Source organism: Balaenoptera physalus, assembly GCF_965194825.1.
Source record: "Balaenoptera physalus genome assembly, chromosome: 13".
Taxonomy (NCBI): domain Eukaryota; kingdom Metazoa; phylum Chordata; class Mammalia; order Artiodactyla; family Balaenopteridae; genus Balaenoptera; species Balaenoptera physalus.
In genome coordinates, this window is record NC_138892.1 from 95,222,765 (window position 1) to 95,240,391 (window position 17,627).

Below are 17,627 nucleotides of genomic sequence, written 5' to 3' on the forward strand. Positions count from 1 at the left end.
CACGGGTATGTAAATATGGTGTGGAGATTCTACGGGAATTCTCTTCCAGCTGATTCGATATCTTTAGTGAAGTAGGATGCCAAGCCATGAGCTGAGGATGAAGGAGGACATTTTGGGGGTTGGAAGAGATGGGAAAGGCGTGTAGTCGTTGTCTAGAACAACAGGGAGTGAAGGAACCAGGGAGATAATATAGAAGTTACCACGGAGCATAAGGAGGTCATTTGAGGTTTGTGGGCAGGAATTTAAAACGGGTTGGTCAACGGGGTTATAAGGTTTTCTCCAGCCACATTAGACTGCACGGATATAGGCGCAGAGACAGCAGATAAAGAATTGTTTTGCCAATCAATTTCCAGAAAGCAAGAGACAGTCAAAGAAATGAGGGAATGTGGAAGAATATGATTCTGACAGTTGAACTTAACTCATCCAGTGGAACTTAACTTGAGTAAAAAGAGTAGTGAGAACATGAAGGGCATGAAAGGGGTGAAAATAATAAAAGGAGTAATGGAGTGGAGGCCTTGAAGGAGGACAAGCATTCCGGTGGTTGAGTAGTCAAGAGTAAGCTGGGAAGATGGAAGGTGGTAGTCAGGGGAAGGCACAAAGTTGGGATTATGGAGTGGTGACAAGTATTACTCTGGGGCATGGGTTGGCAAACTTTTTCTTAAAAGTGTCAGATAGTAAATGGTTAGGTTTTACACTCTACTCTCTGTTACAACTACTCAACTCTGTCATTGTGGTGTATAAGCAATCGGAGACAATATACAGTGAATGGGTGTGGCTATGTTCCAATAAAACTTTATTTATAAATAGGTGGCAGGCTGGACCTTACCTGACTGTAGTTCAACAACCCTGGTCTGGGGTGCAAGATTCAGGGTGTGACCATGGGTGTGAGTGGCTGATGTCAAGTGGAGGACAAGGACATTGGAAAGGAGGTCAAGGAACTGGGAAACCAAGAGATGGCAGGATGGAAGTTTGGGATTATGATCTATATGTATGTGTGTGTTAAAATTGCCGAGAATTAAGGCAGAAGTGGAACTGGAGAGCGTGACCATTAGAGGGGAGCTGATGACTTTGAAAAACAGAGGAAAACGTCTTAGAGATTGGTGGCTGACAGCACAAAAGAGAAATATTAGGTGATATAACTGGGTAACATGAGATTCAAAGCTGAAGCTTTTTAGGGATGAGGAAGGAAAAATGACCTGAAAATGGAAATAGTATAAAGTTCCATTTTCTAGGTCTGTGGTGCTTCTCCACATGTTCAAAATAACCCCTCACCAAATGCAATAAACACATTTTAACTGTTTAAGAACAACTGGAGTAAAAGAAATTTCCAGCAACGAGTCCCTAGTACCAGGTGCCTCAGGAAGGCAGTTCTGGCCCTAGAGTTTGCATATTCTGCATATGCTGTGATGGGGCGTCTTTGCAAAACACTAATCACCCTCCACCTGGAGACACATTTCAGCTCTCTTTGGCAAGAAGACCAGCTTTCCCGTGCACTGAATATTTTTTACAGTGTCTTCACAGTAAAATGAGAATTTTAGAATAGTGGCAAACTTGTTGATCATATCTATACTACAACATGCCGAAAGAAGTATCATGGAGCCTAAAAAATCAAGCTGACGATCACCAAAGTCGAAAAAGATCAGAACATGCAAGTAGACGCCTGGAATTGGAGATCGGAGGACTTGAAGTGCTAAGTCCTATAAAAGGGAACCGGAGACTTTCAAAACGATGAAAATGACACCAAAGAGAGATTCACCAGCAGAGAGAGCTGGCAAAGTGTGTTCATGAATTATATACCGCACCAGAAGTTCTAGCAAGAGAAAAGCACAGGATTAATAATTAACTAGCAAAGTAATAATGGGCTTGTAGAGTTTCTGCTTCTTCTGTGAAAGAAATCGGCCTACTTCGTCTTTCTGCCCATTGTTTGTCTCCTCATATTTATAAAGAGGAAAGTTCATAAGCCACATCCTTTTTATAACCATGAATCATTTCTTCCCAAAGCCTCTTCAGCATTTTCCTCGTACTCTCCTTTGGATCTTCCTGAACAAACCTTGCGAGCTTGGCCTCGGGCTCCTGCTGGTGGTTTGCACTGCACAAGAGAGCTCTGGTACCCACGGCCTCCTGGTGAGGATATTTGAAGCCCTTCTTCACAGTATTTTTTTTTTTAAACTGATTGGAAATTGAATGCAAACTAAGACCACTTGACTGTTACTGAAATGAATAGCCCAGTTTGCTTTTTTTTTTTTTTAAAGAAATTCACGTTCTTTTATTTATTTATTTATTTATTTATTTATTTATTTATGACTGTGTTGAGTCTTCGTTTCTGTGCGAGGGCTTTCTCTAGTTGCAGCAAGTGGGGACCACTCTTCATCGCGGTGCGCGGGCCTCTCACCATCGCGGCCTCTCTTGTTGCGGAGCACAGGCTCCAGACGCGCAGGCTCAGTAATTGTGGCTCACGGGCCCAGTTGCTCCGTGGCATGTGGGATCTTCCCAGACCAGGGCTCGAACCCGTGTCCCCTGCATTGGCAGGCGGATTCTCAACCACTGCGCCACCAGGGAAGCCCCTTCACAGTATTTTATTTCTCACCATCATTACCTTCATCTCCAGTAACTATTTGTGGTATTAAGTGCCCAGTGAGCACCGCCCTTAGTATTGTGCATATCTCTGCTTTCTGCCCTCCCAGAGCTTAAAATCCAGAAAAGATGTACTGATGCTTTTTCCCACCCTCAGCCCCAGCACTCAGCACATCTGGAGCACAGAGCCTCCTTTAAATGTTTATCAAATGATAAATAAAAACACATGAAGAACACACAGAAAGCAAAACAGAAATGTTCAATGAATACAGGAAGGAACATGAATACATTGACATTAGGTGTTAGTAAGTTCATTTAAAAGTGCTGGACAAATGCAGAGTTTTACTGAGGTAAAAGTACAGAGAAATCAGGGGTGAAGTCTTCCTGAGAGGGAAGGGAGAAGGTAATAAAATCTCATTCTTCTTAGAGAGAGGGAAACTAAAAGTTTAGTGTTTACGGTATATCGGTTTTCTATCACCACATTTCTTTTTTAAAAGAGCTTTAGTGTTTATTTACTAGCTCTCATGGTAGAAAAATTTGCAAAGTTCAAAAGAGTCAAAATCCAATAATTCAGCCAGTCAAAGCTAAAACTGTTCATGTTATTTAATGTGTTTACTTACAATATTTTGCCACTCATATACAAAAGAGAGAGATGAGTACAATAAACTCCCATGTATTCATGTTCCAGCTTCAATAATCTTCCACACATGGCCAAACTTGTCTCATTTGTACCTTCATTCACATACTTTCTTCCTCTGTGTGGTATAATTATGAAGCAAATCGCAGATATCATATCATAATAAATACTATAAATATTTTAGCTTTATCCCTTAGATTGCCATGCATATTTTAACATAGTTATGTTGATATGGAATGTACAAAATTATATATACTTATTTCATTTATTTCTGATATTGAAAAAATTATTTTTAAGCAAAAATTTTAAAAAACTTTGCTCCGTGATTTTCGTTCAACCTCTTACCACCATTATTACTATTACTCCAACGATGACTTGGGGGGAAAAAGATAACCATTTTGGAGACCCGATGCTTAAGCTATTGTCTCTCCTTAAATGGTATAATTTAAATGCATATAAAGGGCTTTGCACAGTGCCTTACACAAGTAGTTAGGGGCTATTTGATTTGGTAAAATTAATACTGTTAAAAATAGCTAACCTTATTCAGCATTGTAATAAGCACTTTACATATATTATAGCAAGTAACAGTCACAGCACCCCAGCAAGTGAGTAATGGTCTTACTCTCATTTTATAGAGGAGAACACTGAGGCTTGGGAAGTTTAAGTAACATACCTAAAATCACAGAGGTAGTAAACAGTTGACCCAGGATTTTAGTATAAGCTTATCTAACTCCAGAGCCTATGCTGTTAACCTCCATGCTAGTTTTCTATGATAAATTCAAGATTTCTATAGGGAACCTAATGATGTATATAGAAGTACAGAATCATAGACCTTATTGATAGATTGTCATGATACTATCCAGTACAAGCCTTAGCTCAATCCAAAATTCATAAGAAATACACAAATTGAGGTGAAATTTGGGTGAATATATTGGGACACTCAACCACCAGTAATCAAATTTTCCTTGTACCATTACAGCAATATATTTTGCCATTTTTTATTCCTTGTAGACATCTGTAAATTGTAACATCATAATATAGCTTACTATAGTAACTTTAACAAAGTCCAACAGAAATTTTGCCTGTTTTGGTAAACTTTCTTTGAGATATGATCAATACTAATTTGAAGAATATCTATGAAAGTATTTTAAAGAGAATGTTCTAAATTCTGACCTTTTTTCTTCTCAGTCTCTGTAATATCACACAGATTTGTTCCAAGTACCATCAGAGGAAACTTTATGAATTGTTTGACACTGTTCAATGGATTTGGTTGTTTCATGGGGGCTCTGATGGTGGAGTTGGTTTACCTCATCTCAGAAGGTTAAAACAGTTTCATGGTATGCTTATATATATATTGATTTGATGACTAGAGAACTGAGAGACAAAACGTTAAGAGAGGGGCTTTGCTAGTGTAGTCTTTTTTTAAATTGATCCACTTTTGCAATTAAGATAGAATTAAGATAGGAAATAGACTCTTGCTGTATTCATTAATTTCTAGGAATTGTTTTTCTTTTGATAGGGGGAGGTAATTACAGAATGTCACTTCTCATGAGACCCTGTCTGCTGTCTTTCTTTCGTGTATTTTAAAACAAACTGGTCCTTATATTCTTACTAGGTCTTTCAACAGGGCTGTATTCCACAATGTGTCATAGCTGGCATAGGTAACCCTCAGAAAAGGTAAGTCCTGTGTAAATATAAGAGGACAGGGTATCTGGATGATCCTTTATCCAGAAATAGTGTCTGTGCAACCAAAGAGAAATTGTGAGTTGAATGACAACTGATCTTGGAAAATTTTCCCTATAGACAGTTTGGTAAGGAGAAATAATCAATCTGAAAAATTCACATGCAACATAAAAAGTACTACTCTTATATGGGCTGGTAGAAAAATCAAACAGGATAACATTAAAGATTAGTTGTCACAGTGAAATGTCTTTGGCTGTTTTTTAAATCTACAGACTTTTTCTTTTATTTGTTCTGAGAGGTTAATACAGCTTAAAATTTATTAAATTTGCTTGTGCTTATTTTATGGGAAATACTGCATGCCTATTCTTCTCTGCTTTCAAAAATACTTATTGTTATACTTTTAAAATAATGTAAAGAAATATTCATTTGTATTCTCTACAAATAAATTTTACTTACCTACGTTCACATTATGGAAAACATAAATTCTATGAATGAGAAACTCCTTGTAACACCAGGGTTTCCATTCAAAAAATATTTATGGAGGATCTACTCTGTTCCAATTACCATATTGGGCACTAGAAACACCATGGCAAGCAAAATAAACTTCCAAACCATCACAAAATTTCCAGGGGTGTAGGGAAGCAATAAAATTGAGTGAAGAATTAAATGATAGGTATAGTAGAGTTCTAGGGAACAAATCTACAATCCTTGATTGTTAAGATCAAACCCTGTTCTTTTCTTAGTTGACTGAGAAAGTTAAGCCAAAGTATATATTGAATACTTACCATGTGCCAGGCCCTGTGCTACATGGAATTATGTGAGATATGGTTCCAGTTTTCAAAGGGCTCAAATCCAAACTGTCACAATTAAGTGTGAACTACAGGAGTTGTTGACATCTCTGATGATTAGATTCTTTAAATGCAAACAAAGAACAAAGCACTGGTATTAGGATTTTATAAGATAACTTGGAAAATTCTTACCTATATCTCTACCTCAACATCTTAGTTGTTGAACATGTTTATTTTCTTCAACATTACTCAGTGAAGATGTTTCTGAAAATTTGCTAAAAAAAAAGGTCTATAATCAAATTACATTTGACATATTCTAGAAAGACTGCAAGGTCAAACATTACTATCAGTTTACCTTTTATATAAGTCTAAATTTTTCATATACGTGCTTAAGCAAATGAACCAGAGTCTGTCCAAACTTCAAGTTAAGTTCTCCACAAGGCAGTTCTCACTTTAGTCATCAGCCACAAGTTTGGAGGTCCCCAGGGCTGCCATCACTTCTGATAAGCTGGCTATAAATATGGAGATTCCCCACAGACTCCCCCTCAGAACTGATAATTTGCTAGAAAGCACAATACTTAGGATTACAGCTTTATTATAGCAAAAGAATACAAATGGGAATGTGATAAAGGGAGAGAGGCATAAAACAAGGTCTGGGAGGGTTCCAAAAGTGAAGCTTCTTTCACCCTCAGAGATGTGGTACCCAACTGGCACATCAGTGTATGACAATACGCAGAGTATTATCACCCAGGTAAGCTTACCTGAGCTTTGGTGTGCAGACTTTTTATTGAGGCTTTATTAGGTAGGCAGATTGACTGAAACATTGGCCATTGTAGTTGAACTCAATCTCCAGCCTCTTTTCTCTCTGAAGAGATCGGGCTGATATCCTGTGGCTCAAAACCCCAACCCTCTAATCACATGGTTGGTCTTCCTGGCTGGGCAGCTCCCAATCTGAGTCATGTCATTAACATAAACCAGCAGGTGGGGCTTAAGAGGCCAACCATGAATAACAAACATACTTCAATCACTTAGGAAACTCAATGGTTTTAGAGTTTATCTCCCAGGAACCAGGAAGAAAGACCAGGCAATTTCTTTATCACGCACAACTATTCTTGCAAATACATTTCACTGAAAACCTAAATTTTTATTGAGAATCTGCATAGTGTGGTAGGACCTGTTATATACATTACTGGGTTTATTACAGCAATCTTATAAAGTCGATATTACTATCCTCATTTTTGAAATTTAATAATTAAGACAGAAATAAGAAAAATGAAGTGCTCCAGTCACCACCACTAGCATCTGACAGAGCTCTGACCCTCCCAGCATTCTGAAACCACTGCCAAAGTTTTTCTTCAATATTTATTTACTTATTTAATTTTATTTTGGCTATGCCGGGTCTCCGTTGTGGCACATGGGATCTTCATTGCAGCATATAGGATCTTTATTTGCAACCAATGTTGATTTTAGTACATCAAACAGCTACTAAGAGTCACACAGTGTAAGGGCTTTTTACTTCTGCAATACAATCTCCTTGGATGGAGGTCTGCATATAGGATATTATTGATAATATTCTAGACATAGTAAAAGATAGATTTTTAAAAGTTTATATAATTTTGGCAGTTTGGTGCCCATGCAAGGAGGTTTACCAAGAACACATGGTGAGGACATCTTAGCAACATGGGATGTGCAGGGGAGATTCTCTAAACTTATGTTCAAAAGAACACCCTTTAAATTACTGATGATTGATTTGATTTACTTCTGAAAAATTTTTTTTCTGTTCATAGTAATACCGTGTTACATCAAATCACAGCCCAATAAATTAGAATCTTACAGTTGGATGTCACCTTAGAGGTAATCTTGTCTAACATTGTACCAAAAACTAGAAGATGTACCATCATCTTCCAGTGCCCAGAAAAATTCTCTACTTTGAGAAGTAACCTGAGTCTACTCATCTGTTGATAACTGTATTCCACAGGATAAACTTAGTTTTCTATCCACATAGCAACTCTTCAGACATTTGATAAATATTTGGAGAAGTAATGTGGTACAATGTTTAAAAGAGTAGGTCCTGTAGTCAAACTATATGAATTCCAATCCAGGTAGTCTAGCTGTGTGTCCTCAGTTTTCATGCCAGAAACAACAACAATAAATAATTCATCATGTTTCTGAGAGGATTAAGTAATTAATATGCACAATAAGTGCTCAATAAAGACAGCTATTATGATCCCCTTCTATTTTATAGACAAACCACTCCAGTTTTTTTCATGTTACATGATTCCCTGATTTTTCACTAACAAAACCCCTCCATCCGTTAGACAAATAACAACTTGTCTGTATCTTTCTTAAAATATGGTTTCCAGAATCAATCGCAATACTCAAAATGGGTACATCAAGATAGATATGTTACTTTTATCAACCTTCTCTCTCTCTTTCTTTCTCTCTCTTTCTTAATGCCAACAGAGACTGTGGTGACTTTTTCAGTAGTTGCATCACACCTATGGTAAATTAAAACCCGAGGCTTTTTTTTATTTTTGGCAGTTTCTCTCAATTCAGTTCCAGTCATCTTATCACAATTTCTTTTCCTAATTAAATGGGGGACTTTATCTCTATCCTTAATAAATGTCAACCCATCATTCTAAATAACAGACATTTAAAAAACTTGATTCTGTCATCCAGTGAATTACTAATCTTCACTTTTTTACCAGCTTTGTGTCATCTGCAAATTTAGTAAGCAAGTTCCTAGACTTCTTCCAGGTAACTGATAAAATTGTTGAACTGGACAGGACCAAAACCAAAGCCTTGTGGAAAATTCCTAGAGATCTCACTGCAAGTTAATGACAATCAACTAATCCTCCCCTTTTGGATATAATCATCTCCCACTTCACCTAATTACTATCATTCAGCCCACACACTTCTCCATCATCCCCAGAATGACATCACAGGAGACTTTTGTCACATGTTTTTCTAGGAATAGGATATATCTGAGTTTGTGACAGTCCCTTTAACCATCAGATTAGCATTCGTCCAGAAAGGAAATGAAGTTCATCTAGATGATTTGTTTTAGTGACCCTAAACTGGCGTATGGTGACTAATTAGGACCCCAAGAGAGGGTGATCCTTTGACTTTTTGCATGACTTTGGGTAGGTCATCATCACTCTAAGACTGTTTCCTCCTACGTAAAAAAAGAGAATGCTGCACTTCAGTTTTCTCAGAGACGATGGGAGGATAAAGTTAAGTAATGTATTTGAAATTTTAATGCCAGAGATTATTTTAAATATAAGATAAAGCCATAGTCGCACATGTGGTTAGAAATAAGATGGGTCTATTTAATCAAACAACCAGACCAATTTCTTTGACAGAACCGACCATAGTGAAGAGAACACTATAGCTCTATGCTTAAGCATCCCACAAGCCTCCACATTCCATTTAGCATATAGGATATTTTAAACCTTTAAGGATTCATGTCAGCAGAGCATGTGTGTACGTGAGCGCGTGTGTGAGTGTTAGCGTATGATTGGAAAAGATGATCAGCTATCACAGTCTCCAAGCTGCATTAGTCATTTTTAGCACCATGATGGAGAATGGTGTGAATGCGGTAAATTCAAAAGATTTCTCAAAACTTGACTGTGCAGACAGATAACTGTTAGAATGACATTTTCAGTACAAGTGAGAAAACTGATCCTTCTGGGATCTCTAACTCTGAGTGCTTTAAAGAAGATACAAGACTAAACCCATCCTCCTACACTAATCATTTCAGGAATAGTTTATCTAAAAGTAGCAATGCTAATAAAAGGGAGTGAAGAAGTCAGTCAAACTGCTTATTTCGACTCTATGCCATTAGCAACCAGATCAATTTTCTCACACACATGAGCGCGAGCTTACCTTTTGACAAAAATAACAAAATAGAATTCAGTGAAAAGTGACATCTTAGTTATGGATGTGTAGGTGATTGAAAGATCCAAAGCAAAATGTCTCAGAGAAACTGGATAATTGGGCAGAATCAAGAGGTCAAGGTATACATCTTCTTGCCCCTGTTAGTCCTTCCTCTTCAGAGTTCAGGAAAGAAGCAGAGAATTTAGCTGTTTAATTCCTACCAAGAGCATTTTAAATTAGAATAGTGATCTTTTAAAATTCTCATTTAAATATCTATGATTATTGAGACCACTGACAGCCATCTCAGCATGAATCAAGGAGTCGTTCTTGAAACAGGAATTTGCAGTTGCAGTAAACTTGAAAGAAGAAAGTACTTATGCATCTGGAAGGCTATTCAACTGGATTTCACAGGTCCGTGCCTATTTTCTTAGAGATGTGTTTCTTCAAATTCACATCAATGCCTCAGGTCTAACTACAAATGGGTTTCGAGATGACAGATTTTTAGACCCAGAAGGGAAAAGAAGTGGCCTGCTACCCCGTAATTCACCTTTATCCAGGCCATATTCTACTTGACCGTCAACTGGCCTCGTGCCACTCTTCCCGTGGCTAACATGGCATGCCCCCAGTGCTCCACGGGCAAAGCTGCTCTTGACCCTCCGTCAGAATCAGGTGCAGAGTCCCCCTTGTCCAATGGGGTTACATATCCCAGAAACAACTTATTCTACACCCTCAACCTTTGGCTCCAGAGAGACCCTCAGAGCTGCTCGGAGGCCTTAGGGTTCATAACAGTATCAGGGCAAAGCCCAAAATACTTTTCAGATGGGGACAGGAGCATCAATTGTTGTTGGCTCATGAGAGGTAGAAATGGAGGAACTTGGAGTCAGACCAACCTGAGTTCAGACTCAACTCAGCCCTTGATAAACTGTGAGGTCTTGAGCACTAGGGGTTCAGAACAGCCCTCCCCAGGATGTGCCAGTTTGGCCTATTATTTATTTGAGCTAAAGTTTGCATTATTTTGAGCTAAAGTCAGTGGAGACTTTACTGCCCCTCCCTTAACTTCCTAGAAAAATTTAAACTGGGAATTTTTCCCGGAAAAAGAGTTTTCACCAGAGATAAATTTTATCTAAGTGGCCCCATCTCTATGGCAGGGCAAACATCTAATTACCAAACATCTGCTCTTTTTCTTATTATCCTGTGAATTACCCTCTTTCTTTGGAAGCTCCAGGTCCCTATCCCATTTCTTACATCAGTATGGTATATATACCTCATTTTATCTTTCTTTTTTTGAACCTCTCATGTATGTGGGGTTCCCTGTAAGTACAAAATTAAATTTGATTTTCTCCTGTCAATCTGTCTCATGTCAATTTCATTCTTAGACAAGCCAGAAGAACCTAGAAGGACAGAAGAAAGTTTTTTTCACCCCTGACTGCACATTACTTAACCTGTCTGAGTCTCAATTTCTCCTTCTCTAAAATGGTATCACTAACAATTTCCAAGATATCTATGAGGACCAGAGGAAATAGATATAAAGCACCAGATCAGTAAAGGTGCACAAAAATAATGATTTGTATTGTTATTGTAATTTGAGCGGGATCTCAACATTTTCCAAGTGGGCTAGGATTATCATGGGCACAATGTTCTGGTTTGGCATTTTTATAATTCTTCAGAAAAGAATGTGTCCCATAAATGCAGAGCTCAGGTGTCCTATCAGCTTTAATTCCAGGACCATATTGGGATGAGATGAAATAAAGCCACGTTCTGAGATTCTTCTTGGCCTCATGGACCCATGCCATTAGTGGTGCTCCCTTTGCATGGCAAACTTACATGTCTAGATAGAGTTAGAGTCACATCCATGTTCATGCTAAGAGTGCCTGCAAACAGTGTTGAAGTTGACACTAGAAAGATGAGTGGTATTTGGCTTGGTGAGCATAAGAGTGAAGAATTTCTGGTAGAAAGAACATATACCAAAGCCTGGAAGTAAGGAATCACCTGGTGCATCAGAGGAACTCAGAGAAGATCAGTAACCTGAAAATATTCAGGGAGTATCACATGAAGTCAGGTTGAGAAAGTAGAAGTAAAATCATGCAGGACCTTTGGCTTACAGGGATTTTTTTTTTTAAACCTGTATGCAATAAGAAATTATAAAGGCATCAAGCAAGTGACATGAGCTATTTGTGTTTTAAGATCACTGTGGATGCAATGTAATTTGAAAAGGAAAGAAGAATGGCTTGGGAGAAGCCGGAAGGGTTCAAATGAAGTAACTCAGGCAAGTCTAGTGGTGATGAACTAGTGAGGAAGTAGGCAGATGGAGAGAAATGGATAGATATAAGCTTGATTTCAGAGGTAGAATCAATAGTGCTTAGTGATGGTTTTGATAAAGTCAGGAGGTGGTAGGATGCAGAAGAGAGGAGTGGTATCAAGGAAGCATCCCAGATTCTGCCAAAAGCAACTGGGTGGACAAAGATTCTATTTACTAAATGGAGAACACTAGAAGACAAAGAGGTTGAAAAACTTTTCAGCCATTCATTTTTTAACACATTAAGTTTGACCTACCTGTGAGACATCTGAATGGAAATAGCTGGATCTCAGAAAAAGGATCTGGGTTAGATATATAAATATGAGAATCTTTGGCACAAAAAGAGCATTTGAGCCCATGGAAGTGAATAAAATTATCTAGTGTGAATATTAAGAACGAGGAGAAAAAGGACCCCAGGAACTAGACCTGAAGAGCCTCAATAATAGAGGTTAAATGGAGGAGAAATGGCCAGCCGGAGAAGGAAAAGGCCAGCCAGAGGGTGGAGGGAAATATATACATACATACATGTGTGTGCGTGTGTGTGTGTGTGTGTGTACTGAAGATAAGAGAGAGGACTGATTCAAACAGGAGATGATAAATTGTGTAAAATGCTACTGTGAGATCAAGTAGAGTGAGGAATGGAAAGTATCCATAGATTTAACAAGAGATCATCACTGGTAACTTTAGCAAGAGTCATTTCAGCAGTGAGAAGGGAAAGAAAACCAGACTGGAGTAGGGTCAAAAATATCTAGTAAGTGAGGAAATAAAGGCATCACATCTAAACAACTCTTTTGAAGAACTTTCTCTGAAGATTTAAGAAATAAAGTGGTGGTTTGGAGGAAGCTGTGGGTAGATTTACCAGATTTAGCACTTAAAAATATAAGACACCCAATTATGTTTGAATTTCAGGTAAACTAAATTTGTTTTAGAATAAGTATGTCCCATGCAATATTATGGATGTACTTTGCATAAATTATACTTTACAAAATTATGTGTGCGATATTTAGGACATGCTTATTCTAAAAAAATAATTCATGGCTGTTCTGAAACTCAAATTTAACTGTGAGTCCTGTGTTTTACCTGGGAAACTGAGATGTGGGTTCGAGATACATTTTTTTTTAATTTTGAGAGATACTTGATCATGTTTAACTGATGAAATTATCTGGCACAGATGGAGAAGTTAAAAATGCAAGAGACAAAGGGAGGTTGACTTCTTATCAGAGGGTGGATACTTCTTTCCTGCACTGAAACAGAAGAAAGGAGAGCGTGGGTGCAGGTGCAAGCAGATGTGTAGTTCTGGTGTCAGAAATATCCTGGAGCCTTCCTTTCAAGGCTCCCAACTTTCTTTATAAAGTAGGCAGCAAACTATTCATGAAAGCAAAAGTGGCTTAAGATGAGAATAAAGAGTAGGAAAGACAGGGGGATAGGAATTTGTTACTTCGAGAGCTAGAAAAGATGATTTAGAAGAGAAATGTTAAGAAGGGTGGCAGTGTTGAGTACCCAGTTGACACTGGTGATCATGAAGGGTGATTTCAAACCACCTAAAGCATGATTTTGCCCAGTTCTATTCAGGTGCTCAAGGCAGGCATGAAACTGTCTGGTAGATTTTAAAATGGTCTAAAGACCATAAGACACAAGAAGAAAGGCACAAACTCTATTCTTGATTTTAAGTAATTTAGGGTAAATCTTATAGGCTATTTCCCTATAAATATGCAAAAAATGAGAAAAGTTTTCTTCTCAAATTTTGATATTAATAAGTCTACACCATTAGCTAATTGGAGGTGCAAATGAAAGGACAGACTGTACAAGCAAGCAGATTTGGGGCAAAAATCAGTTCCTGCTATATCCATGATGTTATTTAAATTCAATATTTCACTCTTTGAAATAGCTCCACTTAGAGCTTGATTTATTAATTCAGTCCACAAAAACACATTAGGTTCCTACTATGTGCAAGAACTGGCTAATACTGAATTAATAATACCATGGCTGATGTTTAATTAACAAGAAGAACCTTATAGAAATATTTGACACTCAAATTAATATCAGATATATTCATTTGACTAATGCTATTACAATTACAGTTCAGAGCTAATGGCATTATCGGGCTATTATCACAAAGCATTGCCTCTCTTCTAAAACTCATTTCCATGATAATTCATTGAAATCATCATGAGAACACACTATCTTGATGGGTTTTTACCTCCCAATGCTCTTCAAGAGAATGAAATCACCCTTATAAGAAAGCTTGTTATCCCAAATATCACCCAGGCCCGTTCTCCTGCAGTTCAGGTGAACAATGCATAGAGATTTCTCAACAATTTTGAAAGACACTGTGTCCCTTCCTGGAAACAGCAAGTTGATTTCATTTTTAGCCACAATTCCCAAGAAGTAGAAATGCAAATTTCTGTCTCGATGCAGACATTGTTATGAGAACAAAGTATTGAGCATGTGCAGATCTGGGGCCCAATCTCCAATCACCCACTCATTCAACAAATATTTATTCTGTCTCCTTTACGTGACTTTATGCAAACAGTTCAGCCTCTCTGTGCCTCTGTTTCCTTGTCTGTAATTTGAGGGTAATAATAATTTGAGTAGTTATTAGATAAATATGAAAAAGTGGTAGAAAAGCCAAAGTTAGAATATAGTTGTGAGGCATTTTTTCCTTCAGGTATCATGAAAATTAATGTGTTTTAAAAATTAACTCAGGTAGGAGAGCTATGAATCTCAAATGAAGCATTTAAATCAGGTTACTGAAAGGAGGAAGGAAAGAAATTAACATTTATTAAGTGTCAGTTATATGCAGACCTTGCTGTATGCATTTCACAAAGATATTATTTCATTAAATCTTCACAACAATTCTTTGGGGGTAGATATTTGTAGCCCCACCATGAATAAGAAGAAAATGAGCTCAGAAAACTATACAAGTTGCCCAAATCATAAAGCCAAGGTGGATCCCTGATTCCAAAGCTCTTTTCACTGCACAGGGTTTATTTCTCTGGACACAGAAGCACGTCCACTCTGGAAAATGATGGGTACATCTTTTTAATTGCATACTTCTTGGCTCCCAAGCAAAAAGCACATAGTGAAGTGATAGATGTGCCTAAAATAAAGTAAGGTGTAAAACCCATTTCAGTTTTGTCTCAACAATTTTGGATGTTTGCTAGATGACCCCCATTATAAAATAACTTTTAAAAAAGTCTAACAAAGTTTGAGATAAATAATTGCTCCCTGTGTCCAACTATCATTTGAAAAATTGCAAAAGGCACATTTTAAGATTTTCAAAGTTTCAATAAAAACAAAAATAAACAAATGGGACCTAATCAAACGTAGCTTTTGCACAGCAAAGGAAACCATAAACAAAACGAAAAGACAACCTGCAGAATGGGAGAAAATATTTGCAAATGATGTGACTGACAAGGGCTTAATTTCCAAAATATACAAAGCTCATACAACTCAACAACAAAAAGACAAACAACCCCAATTGAAAAATGGGCAGAAGACCTAAACAGACATTTCTCTGAAGAAGACATACAGATGGCCAATAGGCACGTGAAAAGTTGATCAACACTGCTAATTATTAGAGAAATGCAAATCAAAACTACAATGAGGTACCACCTCACACCGGTCAGAATGGCCATCATTAAAAAGTCTACAAATAATAAATGCTGGAGGGGGTGTAGAGAAAAGGGAACCCTCCTACACTGTTGGTAGGAATGTGAGTTGGTGCAGCCACTGTGAAAAACACTGTGGAGGTTCCTCAGAAAACTAAAAATAGAATTACCATATGATCCAGCAATCCCACTCCTGGGCATATATCCGGACAAAACTATAATTCAAAAAGATACCTGCACCTCTATGTTCATAGCAGCACTATTCACAATAGCCAAGACATGGAAACAACCTAAATGTCCAATGACAGATGAATGGATAAAGAAGATGTGATACATATATACAATGGAATACTACTCAGCCATAAAAAAGAATGAAATAATGCCATTTGCAGCAACATGGATGCAACTAGAGATTATCATACTAAGTGAAGTAAGTCAGAAGGAGAAAGACAAATACCATACAACTTACATGTGGAAGCTAAAATATGACACACATGAACCTATCTATGAAACAGAAACAGAATCATGGACATTGAGAACAGACTTGTGGTTGCCAATGGGGAGGGGTTTGGGGGAGGGATGGAGTGGGAGGCTGGGGTTAGCAGATGTAGGCTTTTATACATAGAATGGATAAGCAACAAGGTCCTACTGTAGAGCACAGGGAACTATGTTCACTATCCTATGATAAACCATAATGGAAAAGAATATTAAAAAAAGAATGTATACATATGTATAACTGAATCACTTTGCTGTACAGCAGTCATTAACGCAACATTGTAAATCAATTATACTTCAATAAAAAAATTTAAAAATAAAAAAAGAAAGATTTCTCACAGTTCCATTACCTTCAGAATAAAACAGTAGTTAGTAAAAAGGGGAAATACTGCCTCTTCCTCCAAAAAGAGAGAGCCAAAGTCTGCCTTGAATCAAAAACAATATGCTTTAGCACTTAAATAATGCCATGTATACTTGAGGTATTGGGTAAATCTAGGATTTCAATAGAGAATACAGTGAAATGTCACTGAAGGGTTCAGAATCGACCAGTTTTTGTCACTTGGGGTATTATAATTTCCAAAATAAAATCTTAGGACAGGTTTGTAAATAGCACGTAACTTGCAGGTTACAATATTGAGGCTGTTATCCTGTACTTTGACTGCTGAAGAAGAGTTTGTTGTGATTGAAACCCAGCCAATTCTGATCTTTTATAATAAATCAGAAATGATTTTTAGAAGTCAAAGTTTTTCAAAAGTATGCTTGATGAAGTGGTTTTAAAATATCATTTTTCTGCCATAAAGGTAATAAATGATGAAATAAATCCAAAGTATATAAGAAGGGAGAAAAAAAGACTTTGAAAAGATAATAGCAATTATTATTTGGGTAAATTTTCTTCCAAATTTATTTTTATTTGTGTGTGTAGGTATTAAATTTATATGGGTATATATTTTAAGCAAAATTAATGTCCGAATTAATCCTGCTGAAAGCTCAATAAATAAATTTGTATCAAGCACCCATCTTTTGTTCTTTCTTTAAAAATATTGAGAGCATATTTCCATGTCTCTCCAAAAGAATAAAAGCTCACTTTTAACAATTACTTGATATATTTCATTGCATGGATGAATATATATCTTAATTTAATTTGCCTTTCCCTTCTTGAGGAATGTTTAGGTTGTTTCCCATTTTCTAATGCTACAAATATTACTAAGGTGAGCATCTTTTATATAATATTAAAGTACATCAACTTATTGTCTCCGTGGAATAGAATCCTGGAAATGTGATTGCTTTCAATGAAGTTAAATATTTTAAAGACTCCTGAGAAGTAAAGCCAAATTGTTTTCTAAAAGGCTACATCAATTATGCTGCCAGTGTGGTAGGATATTACTTGTCTCAATGTATTAATTTCAGCCCTGAGAATATTACTATTTTAATCTTTGTTAATCTGATTAGCAAAAATTATATTCCATTGTTACTTTAATTTGTGTTTTTAAGAACAGGAAATTGAAATTTTTAATGTTATGAACATTGCTATCTTTTCTTCATTCATAAAATGACATATATTCTTTGCCCATTCTTCTTTTGGTCTATTTGTGTTTTTTCTTATTGCTTTCTATGTCTTTGAAACTTTAGAGATATTATTATCGTCATTTATTGCTAATATTTTCCCG

At 37.0% G+C, this 17,627-nt stretch overlaps 2 protein-coding genes across 4 annotated transcripts in view; one reads left to right on the forward strand and one right to left on the reverse strand.

The window, feature by feature from the left end:
- Positions 1-17,627, reverse strand: part of LOC309641685 (uncharacterized protein) — a 406,435-nt gene that overhangs the window by 272,240 nt on the left and 116,568 nt on the right. For 2 of the 3 annotated variants that reach the window (XR_014252736.1, XR_014252737.1), the window contains exon 3: positions 5,680-5,806. The exons of the other annotated variant lie outside the window; for it this stretch is intronic. The gene's annotated coding sequence lies outside the window, so the exon portion shown is untranslated. The remainder of the gene's footprint in view (positions 1-5,679; positions 5,807-17,627) is intronic. 3 annotated transcript variants of the gene reach the window in all.
- The window catches only part of SLC15A5 (solute carrier family 15 member 5), a 109,503-nt gene that overhangs the window by 74,176 nt on the left and 17,700 nt on the right, over positions 1-17,627 (forward strand). Inside the window, 1 exon segment of the mRNA XM_082421981.1 lies at positions 4,400-4,531. Within this exon segment, the coding sequence (XP_082278107.1) occupies positions 4,400-4,531 (132 nt within the window).